Source organism: Uranotaenia lowii, chromosome 3 (genome assembly GCF_029784155.1).
Source record: "Uranotaenia lowii strain MFRU-FL chromosome 3, ASM2978415v1, whole genome shotgun sequence".
Taxonomy (NCBI): domain Eukaryota; kingdom Metazoa; phylum Arthropoda; class Insecta; order Diptera; family Culicidae; genus Uranotaenia; species Uranotaenia lowii.
The window spans coordinates 310,849,837-310,867,283 of record NC_073693.1 but is presented as its reverse complement, the minus strand read 5'-3'; the positions used below and the strand labels follow the sequence as shown (position 1 = coordinate 310,867,283).

The window sequence follows — 17,447 nt, the reverse complement described above, 5'->3', positions numbered from 1 at the left end:
TTCACCATCACTGAACACACAAATTTTCGATCGCCGATTCCGGGCGTACTCGGGCCCCGATCCGGAAAACTCCAACAGCAGCCAACGCCCCGACTCAACCTCTCGCACTTACCGGTGAAGATATCCTTCCAGATTTTCATTATGGGAAGATGGAGAAAACGGTACGGCTAAAATGATAAAAAACTACGACACGTCCACCTGAGGATCTCGCCGGAAAAAGAATGTGTCAACGGGACGGCGCTGTCAAGTCCCAGGGCTGGCAACTTTACGGCGCGGTTGAAATTTGCGTCGCGACGCGATAGTTTTTTGTTTTGTTTACCTGACGAGCTGTCAAAACTGTGAAATAAACAAGCGGGTAAAATCGATCAAGATGAGGCGCGTTGATCGATTTTATTGCGGTTACTGGGAAAATTTCTAATCGAGCGACGGTAGCCTTCCGTGCGGTAGGCTAGCCGGAGCAGTAAACACAGTTAAAAAATTCACTCTTACTCACTAATTTCATTGAAAAGTTAAGAAGTAAATTCTTGAATCAATCTTCAAATCATTATTTTGCAAGAGAGGACAAAACATGAAGTCATCGGAATGAAATATTATTATTCTTAGTATTCATTGAGATTGAATTAATTACGAGCGTTAAAATCCCAGACAAAACAAAAAATATTGAACACTATTGAAAACACATTTTTCCATAGCCTGAGAATTAACGAATTTGGCATGACGAAGATTTTTGATGCGATAAATGCGTCTTTGATACTTTATATGCTGGTCAAATTCAATTATGTTGTCGTTAAAATGTAACAAATCGTATATGAGGTTAAAAAAAGGAGTTGTGTACGGATAATGATCTAGGAAATAATACCATTCGCATCGCAAAAAATTGGACTGCGCACTCATAACTGCGAAACTTGTGCGATCTGTCAAATCAGTATATAATCTGTCGGTTTTCTACACGCTAACCGCTTTTCAGTTAAACTTTATACGGATAACTCCGACTGCAAAATATAGCACGAAATCCAACATTCAATGATGATCGCTACCGTGTTGTCGAACTCTAAACTTATTTAAACAACTACAGCGTTTTCTTTTTTTTCGTGAATTTGTCCGCTGATTGACCCCATCGCAAACAGTTTTTTTTTATTCATTTCTCCGTGATTTTGACCGCTGATTGACCAAGCTCAAGGCAAACACAATTTTTTGTTTTATAAACAATAGATAATCCGATAATAATATTTGGTATACATGTTTGTTTGACAACTTTTTATTAAATCATCTTTAAATGTTTTCCGCTTGTTCATCCGATTTAATTTCAGTCGATAAATAATCCTTATGTAGAACAATGCTCATTTTTTTCTTGAATACTGTAATTTTTTTTACTGTGGTACCCTACGGGAGCCCAAATCAGCTATCGCAGAAATAGAAAAAAAGAGTGGATCAGCAATACACTGTTTGTTGGGAACTTGAATTTGGGTACATCAAAAGAAATTGCATCTAATGGATATTTTAAAAAAATCAAAAATTGTTAGCTTTTTGAAACATGATTTTTGATGGTTTCGTAAATTGTTATCTAAATCCCCATTTAAGTGTATAGTTGCAAAACAATTGAGGAGGAACTCACTTTAACGGCGTGTTCGTAAATCGATTTTTTCTATCGAAGTGATTTTTTTATCGATGCTAGCGTTATAGTAAATTAAACAAACTGTATGCAAAAGCATTGGAAGGTGATTTGACATCTACCAAAAAAATCGATGCATCACTCAAAAAATCTGTTTACGAACACGACGTAACTTAAGGATTTTTTTAAGACCTACTCTCTAATTTTGAAATACTCAGAGCCCGACTCAATTTTACTCAGACATCGCCTCTTGTATGGCGCAGCCGTCGTTTGATCGCGATTTTCATCATCGTTTAAACAATATAAATACAATGAAAAACGATGAATTTTACAGTTTCCTCGAGAAAAACTGAAAGCTGAAATGACCATAACATTCATAGTTTTGCGTTCTAAAATGTATGGGAAAAAGTTCATTTTTTCATTGTTAAGTTGCTTAACAACCCCCTTTTTTCATGGTAATTTTGGCCAAAACCATGAATACCATGGTTGAAAACGATGAGTTTGACAGTGAAATCATATGGTTTCATGTACCGTGATATTCATGGTGTCAACCATAAAATCCTCGGTAGAGTGAAAATGAAATTCATGGTGTTTTCATAATGTTTTTCTATTCGGGCGAAAACGGCTACTCAGACGACTCGAGAATTGGCACTCAGCGAATTCGAGTGCTTGAAGGATGAGTAAATTTGGATCAGTTTGTGTGAGGCAGACGACTTTGTTTGTTTTCCACAAAAAAGAATTGAAAAATTTAGATGGTAAATGTACATTTTCAACGGTAATCTAATTATAATAACGTAATTTTGATCATTTTACAGGAAATTGAGATACATTGGTCCCCGCAGGAGACGAAATCCAGCGGGGGACATACAGAAAAATCAAATGGTTCGACATAACGATTTTTTTAAATAAAGATTTATGTGCAATATTTCGACTTGTTATTTATTGAATCAACAAGTCCATCATTTTTTCCAACAATTATACAGGTTTTTACTTTTACAGCATAAAAAATCCGGTTAAAAACCGTTCCGAAATCATTCACGCATTCTGAGTAACACTGATTCAGAAGTCGCGAAAAGGGAATGCCTGCAGTTAGTCAGATCTGAGTAAAGGCCGTTTAGTCAGACCTGAGTAAGTGCGGTTTTGGCGACAACTGCGTAGACGCCACTCTGAACTGAGTAGCTGAAAGTTAGCGAGTATTGGCCCACGAATAGTCCTATTTGCCGCTGGTAGTGTTCGTGGTATTATGCTGGTTGTTTCACCAACACTTTTCAGTTTTAGGACAATCAACCTCAAAAATCAAAGGACTGAAGCAACTGTCAAATCACATACAAACAGACCGTACCGACTTTTTGTAACCAGAACGTCAGTTCCCCTTTGATTTCAATGGCATTTTGGTACCAAAACGTCAGTGCGGTACTGAAATGTCAGTTCGGAAATTTCCTTCTCTTTCAGCCCCTTGTCAAAAATGACCATGTGCGTCGTCACCATGTCAAAAACAACAATATAGAAAAATTAACCCCATAGTGCTATTTGGCGGTAATAGTATTCGTGTCACAACCCAGGTCGTTCCACTAACGGCGCGTTCGTAAAATGATTTTTTGGGTGATGCATCAGTCGATGAGTAGATATGTCAAATCACTTCCCAATGCTTTTGCATACGTTTGTTTGTAATTCACGAACGCCAGCATCGATAAAAAAAATCACTTCGATAGAAAAAATCAATTTACGAACACGCCGTAACAGTTTTTAATTTTGGGACAATTAACCTTCAAAACAGCCGTGTTTGGCAGCTGGCTGCCCGATTTTTGCACTGCCATTTTTGGAGGTTAATGTTCCCGTTCTCATTCGGACACGCGCAGTGGGACTCAATGAGGTACACCAGAGTGCCTCCAGCTACGGGTGGATGCATATTGAGGAAAAGTAGGCAAGGGGTACCAATAGTTTCTCATTGGTGGGGGGTGGAGACGGAGCGCTTTTTGACAGCGAATTGTTCGCCTACCATGCCTACGATTACGATTGCCTGTCACAAGATGGACGATTCCGTGCATTCGTATAAGAACACACCTGAAGCTTTACACGCCTTGAGGTACACTTTTACTCTTTCCACCACATTGAGTGGGACTCCGGTAAGTTTGCGTGAGAAATCTAGCGTAACATTTCATAAGGGCGAAACTAGCAGTTAGCTCGAATCGAGAAAAACGCATTTGAAATTTCGGAACATCTAATCAAATCCTATTTACAAAATTGAACACTTTTTGTACAACAAAATCAAAAAATGTGCTTTATATTCACTTATTGTTCGTTGGTTATCAAGAACTTTAACTTTTTCCACTAAATTTCAGAGATTTTCGAGTTTCGCCCTTTATTGTTTTCGATTCTAGTTACGCCTGCGCAAGTTTCGCCCAATAGGGTAGGTGAGCCTTAACTTGGCATGCTCCTTATCTTGGCATGCCAAAATGCATTTTGGTAATTTGTATGTCAAACATGTGCCTAAAAATATAAAATAAATCAAACATAAAAGAAAATCGCATTTGTCTACATTCTGCATAGCATTTGTTCGCAATTGAGTCCAAATAACTGCGTAATAATTTTTTTTTCACATGACGAACTGGAAGTAAAATTACGATTTTCGGGAAAAATCTGAAATGAACCTACCTTGCTAGTGCATCTGCCACCTTCGGATCGATTTAAAAAACACACTTCCCTATGAAAAAATCACTAAAAAATACCGTTGGTCACAGCAAAACGTGGCAAAAAATATAAAATTATAACCTACTCCAAACAACGTACATATTTGATCTAAAATTGAAGAAATTATAAAAAATTTTTTCGCCTAATCTTGGCATGAAATTCCACTAATTGAGGTTTGTATGTATGTGTGAGAACGAAATCAGCAGGCAGACGGTAGCCGGTAGCCGGCAGCCGAATCGTCGGCCGTTAGTGCACAGTGGTCTGGAAATTTAAAACCGGTCGAAAGTAAAAAGAATGATTGAATTGAAATAACTTAAAAATACCATAAATGTATTTTGGACTATAATCAATTTATTTATCTCTCAAGCGTATTTGGCATCTTAGTTGGAATTATAATACTAAAAGTTTAGCTGCCTTTTTTTTTGGTAAATTATCAACTTCTGAGCACAAAATCCACAGGATTCGGATCCGAATCGATATCTTGGATCTCAACGTTGAAGTAACTTTATCCATACCCAAAAAAGAAATCTACAAATGGAAATAAGGTCCAACGTATTTTGATTTCATTTTATTTGTGCTGGAGCTGAACATTTGCTGTTTATGTGTCGCTTTGAAAGGAATGGTTACAAAGTTCAAATTATGACATTCTAAATATTATGTTTATTAAAAAAAAGTAGTTGGGTTACAATGTTGAAAAATTATGTTATAAAGAGCTAAATTTTATTGTTTTCAATTTCATATGAAATCAAAAATAATGTTTTGACCAAGTTTGTTTTATATTATGGATCACTGTGCATGAGGTGACGACGTTTGTTTTCCGTAGGAAAGGAATATGCGAAGGAAGCGCTGCCGAGTTTGGATGATGATTTTGCATGAGTGCGAGTGGGATGCAGCTTGAATTTCACCCAGCTTGTAAATTTGTTGTTCGCTTCCATTGGCTATTGGGATTGGGCCTGCTAAAAAGAATAAAGCTTGCTCTTTACTCTTACACAGATTTCCATAAGAATGACAGCTAATCGGAGTGAAATTGGAGTGGAGGCTATTGCTTTCTCTGTCTAACACACGAGAAATCGTATACCCGAGTTGCGAGCGCGCCCATCGCCCATAGTCCCCAAACGAACGAGTGAGATGCAATCTATTTCTATCAGGCTGGCTGGAGTGAGCGATAGTTTGTTTTGTTTTGCTATCCGGGTGTACGCAAACGGTTGCTAGAAAATTCCTAAGGGCGACATTTTAAATATGTATGATTCAAAGAATCGTTCGCTTAATTGAGTTTTAGCTTTAGCTTGCTTCTTGCCTCGGTCATAATGGTTTTTAAAATGACTCTCCTCCTTCTATGGGAGTGGAATAAAAAAATATGAACATTCACTATCGTATGTTAACTTCAATGGAAACAGATCTATCATGATTTCATTTAAAAAAATTTGACAAACGATTTGTTTGCTCGGTTAATAAACATATTTATGTTAACCAATGTAATATTTTGGAACCTATTTTCTAGATTGTCATTCTGATAATAGAAATTTTAAACACACCAAAAACTGAAACAAACAAATGAAACTTTTTTACGTAAGATTATAATTCAGCACACAAATATCAATTTTATAAATTGGTTGACATTTCGTACTTTCGACTTTTTGAAAACAACACAGAACATTGTTGTGCTTCCTTCCAGGATATTATCTACGAATTCGTGGGGGCTGTTGATCAGGTTTATATCAAATTATCCACCGCTTTAAAGCAAGGACATATTTTTACTACATTTCAGGCTAGTAAGCAATCATATTTGTCGAAGGACTTTTGAAGGTACATATTACAGGAAGACTACAATCATGGGAAATATAGTCAACCATGCCTTAGGGGCCAAGTTCGGGTACATTTACCCTACTCCTATTTGCCGCTAATAGTATTCGTGCCATAATTCAGGGCTTTGCTCTAACACTTTTTCATTTTGGGAATATTAACCTATAAAACGAACGTGTTCGTCGGCCGACTGCTCGATTTTTGCTCTGGAATTTTTGGAGGTTAATTGTCCCGTTCTCGTCCATACACGTCAGTGGGATGCCAGTTAATGTGCGTGAGAAATGTCAAAAACAACTCTATTGATCGGCCGTTTTTGTTTTGGTTTTGAAGTTAGGCCCTTTGGCCCTACACGCAAAAACTAATTAGGCCCTTTTGTCACACACGCTCAACACAGTTACGCCTATTGGCTCTACACGAATAGAAAAATTAACCCCATTTTGAATAGGCGTAACTTCACGTTCCAACGAAAATGCATCAACATGAAGTTTCGCCCAATTAAATTTTATCAAGTTTTTGAAAGTTTTAAGCGATTTTAAGATGAAACCGCGCTTATAAGGTAAAGTGCAACCGCGTACATCCGGAATGACCGTTAACTCGATTTGTTTACATTTGGCAGTTTCGCCCTTTTGAAATGTTACGCTAGAAATGTCAAAAACAACTATTTGATCGATTATTTCTCGCGTGAGCTTTCATTACGTCGAATGAAACAGAAACACCGAACCGAGAAAAACGCTTCTGAAATTTGAAGAGTGTTTTTCAAATCCTATTTTTATTTCTTCGCCGATAACCCTTCAAAAAATACGCAACATTCATGGAAACTAATTGTGTCAGATATTCCACATTATGAATTTAATTTTTTGCAATTTTTAGAGCTATTTTTTAATCATAATAGGAACATACGACATATTCAAACATAAATCGTTCATACGTCTGAACACATTCGTCGTTTGGAGGGGAAATTTGTTTCATTCGTCTCTTTTCTTTCGTCCTTTGATTCGTTCAACTTGCACATACGCCCAAATGTATCTGATGAAAATACTATGGAAAATTTTCAATTTTCTCGGCGTAGTGGCTGTTTAATAAGTGGTGTAGCGGTAAATTGGTGAGTAAATGCATAATGAAATGTGTGAATCGGGTGCGACGTCGATCAAACCAACTCGCTGCTGCTGATCAGCTTTCTGTTGCCGATCAGCTGGAGGGGAAATTTGTCTCATTCGTCCTTTGATTCGTTCAACTTGCACTTACGCCCAAATGTTTCTGAGGCAATTACCGGTAAATTTTCAAATTTTTTTTTGGCATAGTGAATGTTAACTTAGTGAGTTATCGAGTGTGCGGTAAATTTATTAGTGAAAGCGTAATAAAAGTGTAAATCGGGTGATTGGGTGACTAACAGCAGCAGGCTGCTGTTAGTTGTTAGGTTTGCTGCTGTTCGGTTTCTTTTCCTTGCTGCATTATTGTACAGCGTTCGAAAGCCTTGAGTATCGATTTAAGAACACCTGAAAACAAGAATCTGAAATAATATTGCCAGGTTGATACTCTGATTACCTCTACCTGTATACACTGTTTGCTCATAGAATCCATAGCGAATGTGCTAGGTTTTTCTTCCTCTGCACATTCGCCGTTTAGAAGAAGGGACGTAAGCAACATTGAAATGGGCAAGCACGGTTTTGTTTCATTCGTCATTTTGAAAGTCTTAAATTTTATGCATTAAAAGGGATTAAATTAATTGTTTCATCAATCATATAGGTAGATAATGTTATAATGAAGCTTTTTTAGTGAATATCTCAGTTTTTCAAATTTTGTTTCATTCGACGTAATGAAAGCTCACGCGAGATTTTGCTGCGCCTCCAGAAGCGAGTATATCGTGTATACGCAGTTTTCCTATAGTTCCAGCTATTTTTACTTCAGCTTAATGTATACGAGCCACCCTGTAAAACCGAAAAAAATGACAACACATCTCCGCGCCGTCGTCATCATCATCATAATCATCGCAGGACTCGGATAAAATCGCTCACTCGGAGCTACTCGGAGCAGTTGGAAGAACTGTGTTGTCCTCCTGCCCTTCTGCGTATGCCTTCCTTGCGAATCCAACAAAAAAAAGGATTCTCTCGCATCGTCTGCTGCTGCAGAAAGCTTATAAAAAGGCAAATGTCAAAACAAAAATAGAGGCTCCAAGTGTTAATATTTAAATTATAGTGGATTGAAAATGTCTCAGGATTCGGAGACGGTCCTGCAACAAGCAGCGGCAGGGGCCGTCTATCCGGAATATAACTACTCCGAATGGCAACCGATTACGTTAACACTGGTCGAATATCCCAAAGGTGAGTTTTGTCCTTGAACGAAGGATGTAATATTTTCATCTGACTTATTTCTGGTAACTTTCAGGCGATTTGTTGGGCAAATTGTTGGCATGGATCAGTTTGGCACCCTTGGGTATTGGTGCTGGATTTGTGGCGCTAATACTGTTCAGAAGGGATCTACACACGGTAAGCTATTCGGTTCCGCATTGCTGGGGTAGCATCTATAATCGGTTTTCATTTTAGATTGTTTTCTTTGTCGGAACGCTTTTCAACGAAGCGGTCAACGCGGTGCTGAAGCATTGCATCAAAGAACCACGGCCAGTTACGCGGTCCCAGATCTGGACCGAGTATGGGATGCCATCCAGTCATTCGCAGTTCATGTGCTTTTTCGCGCAGTACGTGCTGCTGTTCATATTCATAAGGTATTGTTATGCGCCTCAGGCTTGGTAATATTTTTTTTAAATTAATTACCTAATTACAATATACACTTTACAATATTGATATTATTCCTCGACCTTGTCAACAAGACTTTATTTAGAAAAATGTGGATATATCTAAAGATAGAAATCCTTTGCATTTCCCTAGACTGCATCATATGAATAATAATAATGCGCGCATCGAGCGACTGGTGCGATTGCTGGTGCTGGCCGTCTGCTGGGCCGGAACCTTCCTAGTGTGCTTCGGCCGTATTTATCTGCAGTATCACAGCATGCAGCAGGTTCTGGTTGGAGCCCTGGTTGGAATGATCGTTGGAACGCTTTGGTTCATTCTCACCCATTGCTACCTGACGCCATACTTTCCGATGGTGGTATCGTGGCGAATATCGGAACTGTTCCTGCTGCGGGACACCACCCTGATTCCCAACATTCTGTGGTTCGAATACACCGTTACCCGCCAGGAAGCCCGGGCCAGGTCCCGCAAGCTTGTCAGCATGAAATCTCAGTGACGTTTCTGGTCACCCTGATATGACGAGTGCTACGGGGCAGCTCGTAGGCGCTGTATCAAGTAGCGAGAACGCACACAACACTGACTGGCCGAACGGACGAGAGGACCGATCCGATAATCACAAACATTAACTAGATGCTGACCTATATTGAAACTGGTAGAAAAAGTTGCATGCATTCACACTTAACAGTCTCCATTTGCGGAAGTTCAGAAAAGACTCACCCGACGTAAGTACTACACATATTCCACCAATAACAAGGCAGGAGAATTGTGGGGCAGAACTGAAAAAATACATTATCTCAAAATGTAGTACAGATACGCACAGATGAAACTTACTTAACACTTGGCGATAATTTTCTCAAATTTTTGTTTTCCTGGCAACGAGTAATTCAAAACTCCAAGCGATTTCTTATGCAATTTTGTAAAATTTGTTCATTTTAGAATTTATTTAAAAAACTAAACCCTTCAGTCTTCATTTCTCGGAGTGAACAAATACTTTTCGAAGATTTTAAAAAAACCAAATCTTTTTTAGTATATTTTTTATACCTAATACATACAGAAATAATAAAAAAAAATCAAACAAATTGGAAAAAAATCAAAATTATTCGCCAAACGAAAATAAAAGAAAACAATTAGATTCAGATTATCGATTTTATAAAATGCTGTGCGCTACGCACATACTACAGAGATTATCGAAATTACGCAATCCAAATCATAAGATTATTTGCCGGGCTTTTTGTTTACTTTTTCCTATAACCTTTGCATAGAACCCAACAGTTTCACACATGCATACGTGTAAGCGAACGCGTCAGATGCACAGTAACTTGAATCGACACCGAAAGATGAAAGAAAACAGAAAAAAAACAACGGAACGTATCTCCGTGATATAATAAATTATTAACTTAGAATATTGCTAGTTGTAGAGTTGTAATATCCTCTGAGAGACATTAAATAATAATAAATTCAATATAAGAAAACTTGTTTTTCCTTTTTTCTTACTATAGATTAGTTTTCTTCGAACCTTCCCAGCAGAAAGAAATAAGCCAAATTACGCCTGGTACCAAAAAGAACATCGAAACCCAAATCCGAACTCAAAAGTGAAATCCGTGCTGCGGGACATCATCCGTGCTTTGCCGCCTGGCAACTGGATCATAAACCGCAATGCATGAATTACCGAGAGCGTAAGTGTTGCGTGAGCGACAGACAGAGGAATAGAATTTTCCGATTTGTTAAAACGACCTTTATTTGACAATATCTTGTTTTATTCGGTGGCGTTAATAAATTCCTTAAATGATAGAAGTGCAGAGAAAAGCTCCTACATTAACTGCCACATTGTTTAGGATTTCATTTAGATAAATACGTTTTGTTTATAATTTAGTATAGTAAAATGGGTGACTTACGTTTAGTTTCCTTCTGCCTAATCTGTGCTCGCAACTTTGGTAGCACGTGTACTGCTGTATGCTTTCGCAGCACGTGAGCTGGGGAGGTTATGTTAGGTTAGGTTATAATTTATCTATATGCCATTGCATGAATTTACCTGATTGGTAGTACATATAATAGTTATGGTAAAAAAATGTTTCTACCACTCACAACTGCTTGAAGCTAACTAAGCTAACTCACTAAATTAGGAAAATTAGGATTTGATTACAATATTTCTTTAAACGTTTCACAATTTTACCTCGGCACACAATTCACTCGCACACTTGCTCTGCTTATGATTTTTCGTAAGTAAAGACCTGCGGTTACTTTGATCACATTTCGTGATTCAAAATTCTGATTGACGTCAAGTGGCAAGGTGGCTATTAGTGAAAGGTGCTTCACTCCGGACGGTTGTGACACTCCCCCTCGGTACGTCACTGTCCCTGTGGCTTACCTCCTGTTGCACCGACATCTAACACGGCAACCTTGGTAGCAGGTCTCTCTAGAAGCCCCTTTACTGTCTGAACAGTAACACGACGAACCTGACCATCAAGCGCCGGAACAGCTTTGATCACACGTCCTCTTGGCCAGCAATTTCTCGGCAGGTTATTGTCGACGACCATCACCAAGTCTCCTTCCTGAATGGGCTTCACGGGTTGAAACCACTTGGTCCTTCGCGTCAGCGTGGGCAGATATTCATTTACCCACTTCTTCCAGAAAAGATCAGCGTATTGTTGTGCCATCGTCCACGATCGTTTCAGAGTAATCGGTGTATTGTCGAAAACGATCGGGGGCTTACTACCATTCGAAGAACCCAACAAAAAATGGTTAGGTGTTAAGGGGGGCTCATTGTCGTTGTCTATCGGTATGTCTGTCAATGGTCTTGAGTTCAATATCATTTCAATTTCCATCAGCATGGATCGTAAAATTTCGTCTGAAGGTAAACGCGGGGGGTCGAAGTCGTTCATGGTCTTCTTGACTGACTGAATTAAACGCTCCCAACAGCCACCGAAATGTGGGGCAGCCGGAGGATTGAACGTCCACTTAGTATCTGGGCTGACGAATTCTACTTTCAGACGTTCTTCGTCGATCTTCGCCAGTGCTTCACGTAGCTCCCTCGATGCTCCGATGAAGTTGGTTCCCCGGTCACTGATGATCTCCAAAGGTGGACCTCTTCTTGCGATGAAATTACGTAGAGCTAAGATGCAAGAATCCGTAGACAGGGAATGTGCGATCTCGATATGTATGCCTCTGGTGGTCATGCAGGTGAAAAGAACTCCCCATCGTTTCTCGGTACGCCTGCCAACTAGCACGGTCATTGGTCCAAAATAGTCTATTCCGGTGTACGAGAAGGGTCGCTGGTAGGCTGCCAGTCGGGCTGGTGGAAGATTACCCATAGCTGGAGGCCTTGGACTAGCCTGGCGGATTTTACACCTTAGACAGTTCCTTCTAACATGATCAAGTTCGGAGCGGAGGCGAGGAATATTGTACTTAAGTCGAATCTCATTCAATGCGGTTTGATGATTCTGATGATGGTACTTAGCGTGGTAGTCAGCGATCAACAGGTTTGTTACGTGATGTTGCCTCGGGAGTATAACTGGGTTTTTCGTGGCCTCATCTGCCCATTCGCAGGCGCCGATACGTCCTTGCATTCGTAGAACACCGTGCTCATCGATGACTGGATTTAGTTTGTAGAGGGCACTGGATTTCGGCAACGTACGTTCCCAGGGTGAAGCTCCTTGTACTCGACTGCGTATCAATCGAACTTCGTCCGAGTAAGCCTGCTGCTGAACACATCGGTAGATTGTGTTCTCAGCTGATTTCAACTCCTTCTGTGTCAGAGCGCCTCTCATTAGGGTGGTTTTTCTAACGGTGTTCTGGAAGTTGGTGAAATAACGGTGTAAGTATCCGACAGATCGTAAAAGTCGTTGCCATTTCGAAAAACGTTCGAAAGAGATGATCAGTGTTTTGGTTCCTTGGTGGTGAAGAACGCTAGCACGGATCTCTTCCATCGTCGTTCCTTGATCTCCAGCGTCGCCAGGCCACGAATCTTCGGGTTCTAGTAGGAAGTCTGGTCCTCGGAACCAACGACTGCTCGGCTGAAAGTTCGGCAATCTTTGCCACTTCGTTCCTTCATCCGCTACGTTCTGCTTAGTTGGAAGCCATCTCCACTCTCCTACTTGTGTGGTGTCAAGAAGTTCGCTGACCCTAAACGCAACAAATTGGCTGTATCGTCGATGATCAGACCGTAACCAGCACACTACGTCACGGGAATCAGTCCAGAAAACGCGCCGTGTAATCTTCATTCTATGTGACTTGACGATACTATCGGCAAAGCGTGCTCCAACTACAGCGGCCTGCAACTCGAGACGAGGAATAGAGAGGAACTTCAATGGGGCTACGCGGGTCTTTGATCCAATCAGCGCACATTCCGCCTTATCTCCTTCTTGAAATTTAAAGTATGCAACGGCAGCTATTCCATTTTCACTGGCATCGCAGAAAACATGCAGCTCCACACTGTTGGTTGACTCGATGGACGTCACAGTTCGGTAACAGCGTGGGATAGTAACTTGACGAACATTCGGCAGCGCTTCAATCCATGTTAACCACTTCTCGGTCAACCTCGAGTCGATCTCATCGTCCCAACCGGTTCCGGAACGCCAAATCTCCTGGAGCAGGATTTTCAAATAAATGAGAAAGTTGCCGATGAGTCCCATAGGGTCGTATACAGTCATCAAAGTTCTCAAGACTTCACGTTTCGTTGGCATCCTTGCTCCGGAAAGTAGCTCTGCATCGTGTTTCGGTGATAACTTGAACGTAAACGTATCAGTAGTTGTGTCCCACCACATTCCGAGGACTTTCTCCGTTGACATCTCCGGACAGAAGCTCATGTTTTTCTCCACGGTAGGTTTTTCTTGTAGGTTTTCGATAACGTAACTTGAGTTAGAATGCCAGTTTCTTATCTCGAACCCTCCTTGTGCGTGAATCCAACGAACTTCTTCAGCTAATTTCGTCGCATCTTCTTCGGTTTCTACGCTTGCTAACATGTCATCCACGTAGTGCTCGTACTTAATACACTGAACTGCCCTAGGGTGTTGTTCCTCGAATCTGTCAGCGTTCCGGTTCTTGACGTAATGCGCACTGCTTGGAGAACATGCCGCTCCGAAAGTCATTACTGTTACCACGTACACCTCTGGATCTTCGACTGCAGCTGTATTCGGCCACAATATCATCTGGCTTCGCTGGTCCTGCTTTTTCATCTTTACTTGAAAGAACATCTCTCGGATGTCTCCCACGACTGCGATGCGAAATTCACGAAACTTGAAGAGGACAGTTAACAGGGATACTAGCTGATCAGGTCCCGTAAGAAGGAACGAGTTTAGCGATACTCCGTTGACTTTGGCTGCTGCGTCGAACACGATACGCATCTTACCGGGCTTGTTCGGATTCGTAACAGGAAATATCGGCAAATACCAGTCGTTTGGATGCTTCTCCGCTTTTTCCTGGATCGATAGTCGCCGAATATAACCTTTCTCCTCGTATTCGGACATCTTTGCTGACATCGCCGCTGCTAATTCAGGCTCTCGTTTTAGTCGTTTTTCTAGACAGGCTAGACGCTTCAGAGCCATTCCTTTACTGTTCGGCAACCTTGGTTGATCGTATCGCCACAACAATCCAGTCTCGTAACGTTTTCCAATTAGACGTGTTTCGGTAGACAGAATCTTCAATGCTCTTTCTTCGTCCTTGGAGAGAAGTGACTTCGAAGATCCATAGATTCCCATCGATTCGATTGAGAAGTACTCCTTCAGGGCTTCATGAACATCTTTCTCGCTATCTTTGTTACACGGGCAAATGTGGAAGCTATGGTAACCACTATAGTCTGACTCGTTAACACCAAACTCCGCTGTACAGGGACCATACAATATCCATCCAAGTCTTGTCTTGGATGCCATCGGCTCGTTCTCATCTCCCTCAAGGCTTCTTAAGGAACTTCCCAGGCGACAGTTGTTCATTCCTATAAGGATTCGTGGAGAAGCTCCTTCGTAGGACCGTAGGGGTAACCCATTAAGATAGCCGTACTTCGTAACCATTTGCGGAACTGAAACTGACTGCTTCGGTAGAGAAAGGTCCTTGACCGTATGAACCTCCGACAATTCGAACATTTCACTTGCTTCGGTCGTTCCGGAAATCTTCAAAGCTAGCACAACCGACTCCTTTTCTTCCCGACTTTGGCCTCCAGTCCAGTCAAGACACAATGGATAAGGGGTGCCATTCAGACCAAGTTCTTTAAGTAGACCGTGCTCCATTAGAGTTGCAGATGATCCATCGTCGAGGAACGCAAAGGTGTTCACTTGCTTTCCTTTTCCGTAGATTGTCACAGGCACATACCGAAACAGAACTCTCCGAGTAGCCTTTGAATGCGTGTTGCAACTCTGCGTTGTAGAATTTGAAGACGAGTTATCGTTGCTAGACTTCGTTGACTCAGATGCCGCTGGCTTGCTGTAGCGCTTATCGTCATGGAGAAGCTTGTTGTGCTTGTACGTGCAACCGTTTCTTCCGCATGGTTCTTTCACCTTACAAGCACCAAAATGCTTCCGCAGACACTTCCTGCACAAATTCTGCTCTTTGATGATCGTCCAACGAGACCCGATGTCCAATTTAAGGAATTTCCGGCACTGTTCAAGACCACTGCATTCACCTGAACACGACACGCAACCTTTCGCCTTCGAAACAGTAACCGAACGTTCTTTTACAGGATTCTCAAAACCTCCACTGGCTTCCGAATGCACATTAATAAAATTCTCATTCTTTCTTTCACGCTTTTCAATTTTAGGTGGACTAATCGATGGCAACGTTATGGTGCTCGCCGCTGTAGCCACCTTTCCTAACCAATCGCTGAATTCCCAAAGAGTAACTCTCGCCAGTCCTTGTCTATAGAACGCCCAGTTCATTCGTATGGATGTCGGCAGTTTACTTATTAGTTCCTGCAGGAGAGCTACGTCGAACATATACTCGTCGAGACCTGAAGCTGAGATGGCTGCACAGACGTTTTGGACAGCCACGCCGAAGTCGATGACTGTCTGTAACTTATCCTCCTTCGGTGCTGGCATTTCTCGGATTTTGCGTATGAACGTGTAGACGATAGCTTCGGGCCTTCCAAAAAGAGTTCTCAGAGTCTCGATCACACCTGCCAAATTTTGAGGATGCAACAAACGGCATCGTACCGCTTCCAAAGCCTTGCCTTTCAAACTTCGCTGGAGCCGCAGCATATTTTCCTCGTCGCTGAATCCGCATATTCGACTTGAACTCTCGAAGCTCGCAATGAAAAGAGGCCACTCTTCTGGATTTCCGGTGAACACGGGAAGCTCCTTATTCAAAACTTGACGCGCTGAAATCTGATTCTGGCTCAACATGGGGTATCCACCAAAACCACCGGCACTCCTGGCTTGAGGATGAAATCCAATTCCGAAACTATTCGCACCGAAGGAACCGCCATAGTTTGACTCGAACGCCGTTGCTTGAGCATGTGGTCTTGCACCACCACCAATCGTACCACTGAAGCTGCTGACATTCGGCTGGAATGTTGTTGGTTGTGAATTCAAACCGGCACCACCGCCAGTCGCACTTCCGTCGATTACTGATTGCCGATTCAAAAGTTGACGACGCTCCTCCAAATGCTTTCTCTCCAAAGCTTGTTTGTCCTCCAGTAACTTTAGCTCATGCGCGAGCACATCGTAGCCGTGGCTTGACTCAGCTACATTCACCTGTGGCAGTGGATTTGTCGTCGAGCTTGCTGTAGGACCAACTCCTATTTGCCATGGCAACGGTTGATTTCGGCTAACGTCATATAATGCTTCATCTCTGATGACTTGTTGATAGGCTGATGCACTCATCGCCGATGCGCACCCTAGGGGCCATACAGATGACGGACTACGAACAGCTCCTCTTATTGGTCCAGCGTTGGCTATTTGCGATGTTTGTTCTACCCTGGAACCCGCTACTGATCCACCACATGGCCTCGAAGAAACTTGGTCCATCACTCTACGCTCCGCATCCTTCAACCTTTTCTCATACATGTTTCGCTGATCGTTGAGCTCTTTCGCCTGTTGCTCTTCCTTTTCACGCATCATTCGGTCGAACATCTCCTGCATGACCACTAACTGCTTGGATAGTTGCTGCTGCAAATATTCCTCCAGCCTCGAATCCGTTGGCATGTTCCCCGACTTTGGAATCGCTCCGGTGTTGTTAGTTGGTGTTGATGTGCCGGCTGGGACTTGATTAGCTGCGACAAGACATTTTTCACAGTTCCACTCCCGATCCTGAACACTTGAATCCTCCTTTACACACGCGAAGTGAAACCACAGTTCACAGGAATCGCATGCTACCATGCGACTATCGTCCGGCTGACGGCACACATTGCAGCTCACTTCCACAGTTCCCCGCTTGTTAGTCATACCGACAGAATGAGCCCCCGATCGTAAACGAATTTATTAAAATTGTTGCGTGAGCGACAGACAGAGGAATAGAATTTTCCGATTTGTTAAAACGACCTTTATTTGACAATATCTTGTTTTATTCGGTGGCGTTAATAAATTCCTTAAATGATAGAAGTGCAGAGAAAAGCTCCTACATTAACTGCCACATTGTTTAGGATTTCATTTAGATAAATACGTTTT

General features: G+C 41.6%; 2 protein-coding genes across 2 annotated transcripts; one reads left to right on the top strand and one right to left on the bottom strand.

Annotated features, from left to right (window-relative positions):
* Positions 1–8,102: 8,102 nt before the first annotated feature.
* LOC129754891 (dolichyldiphosphatase 1-like) lies at positions 8,103–10,316 on the top strand. Its single transcript, XM_055751149.1, has 4 exons — positions 8,103–8,427; positions 8,492–8,592; positions 8,650–8,828; positions 8,992–10,316. Exons 1-4 carry the CDS (start codon positions 8,313–8,315, stop codon positions 9,350–9,352), a joined length of 756 nt encoding a protein of 251 aa, XP_055607124.1. The 5' UTR covers positions 8,103–8,312; the 3' UTR covers positions 9,353–10,316.
* Positions 10,317–11,204: 888 nt separating this feature from the next.
* Positions 11,205–17,225, bottom strand: LOC129753725 (uncharacterized). The gene has a single exon (XM_055749569.1). It carries the CDS (start codon positions 17,223–17,225, stop codon positions 11,205–11,207), a length of 6,021 nt encoding a protein of 2,006 aa, XP_055605544.1.
* Between the last annotated feature and the right edge of the window lie 222 nt (positions 17,226–17,447).

Excerpts from the sequence above, each read along its gene's own strand:
- LOC129753725 (XM_055749569.1), bottom strand. The coding sequence starts at position 17,225 with ATGACTAACAAGCGGGGAACTGTGGAAGTGAGCTGCAATGTGTGCCGT.
- LOC129754891 (XM_055751149.1), top strand. The coding sequence starts at position 8,313 with ATGTCTCAGGATTCGGAGACGGTCCTGCAACAAGCAGCGGCAGGGGCC. Across the intron at positions 8,428-8,491 it reads ACTGGTCGAATATCCCAAAG|GCGATTTGTTGGGCAAATTG; the intron begins GTGAGTTTTGTC and ends GGTAACTTTCAG. Across the intron at positions 8,593-8,649 it reads TCAGAAGGGATCTACACACG|ATTGTTTTCTTTGTCGGAAC; the intron begins GTAAGCTATTCG and ends TTTTCATTTTAG.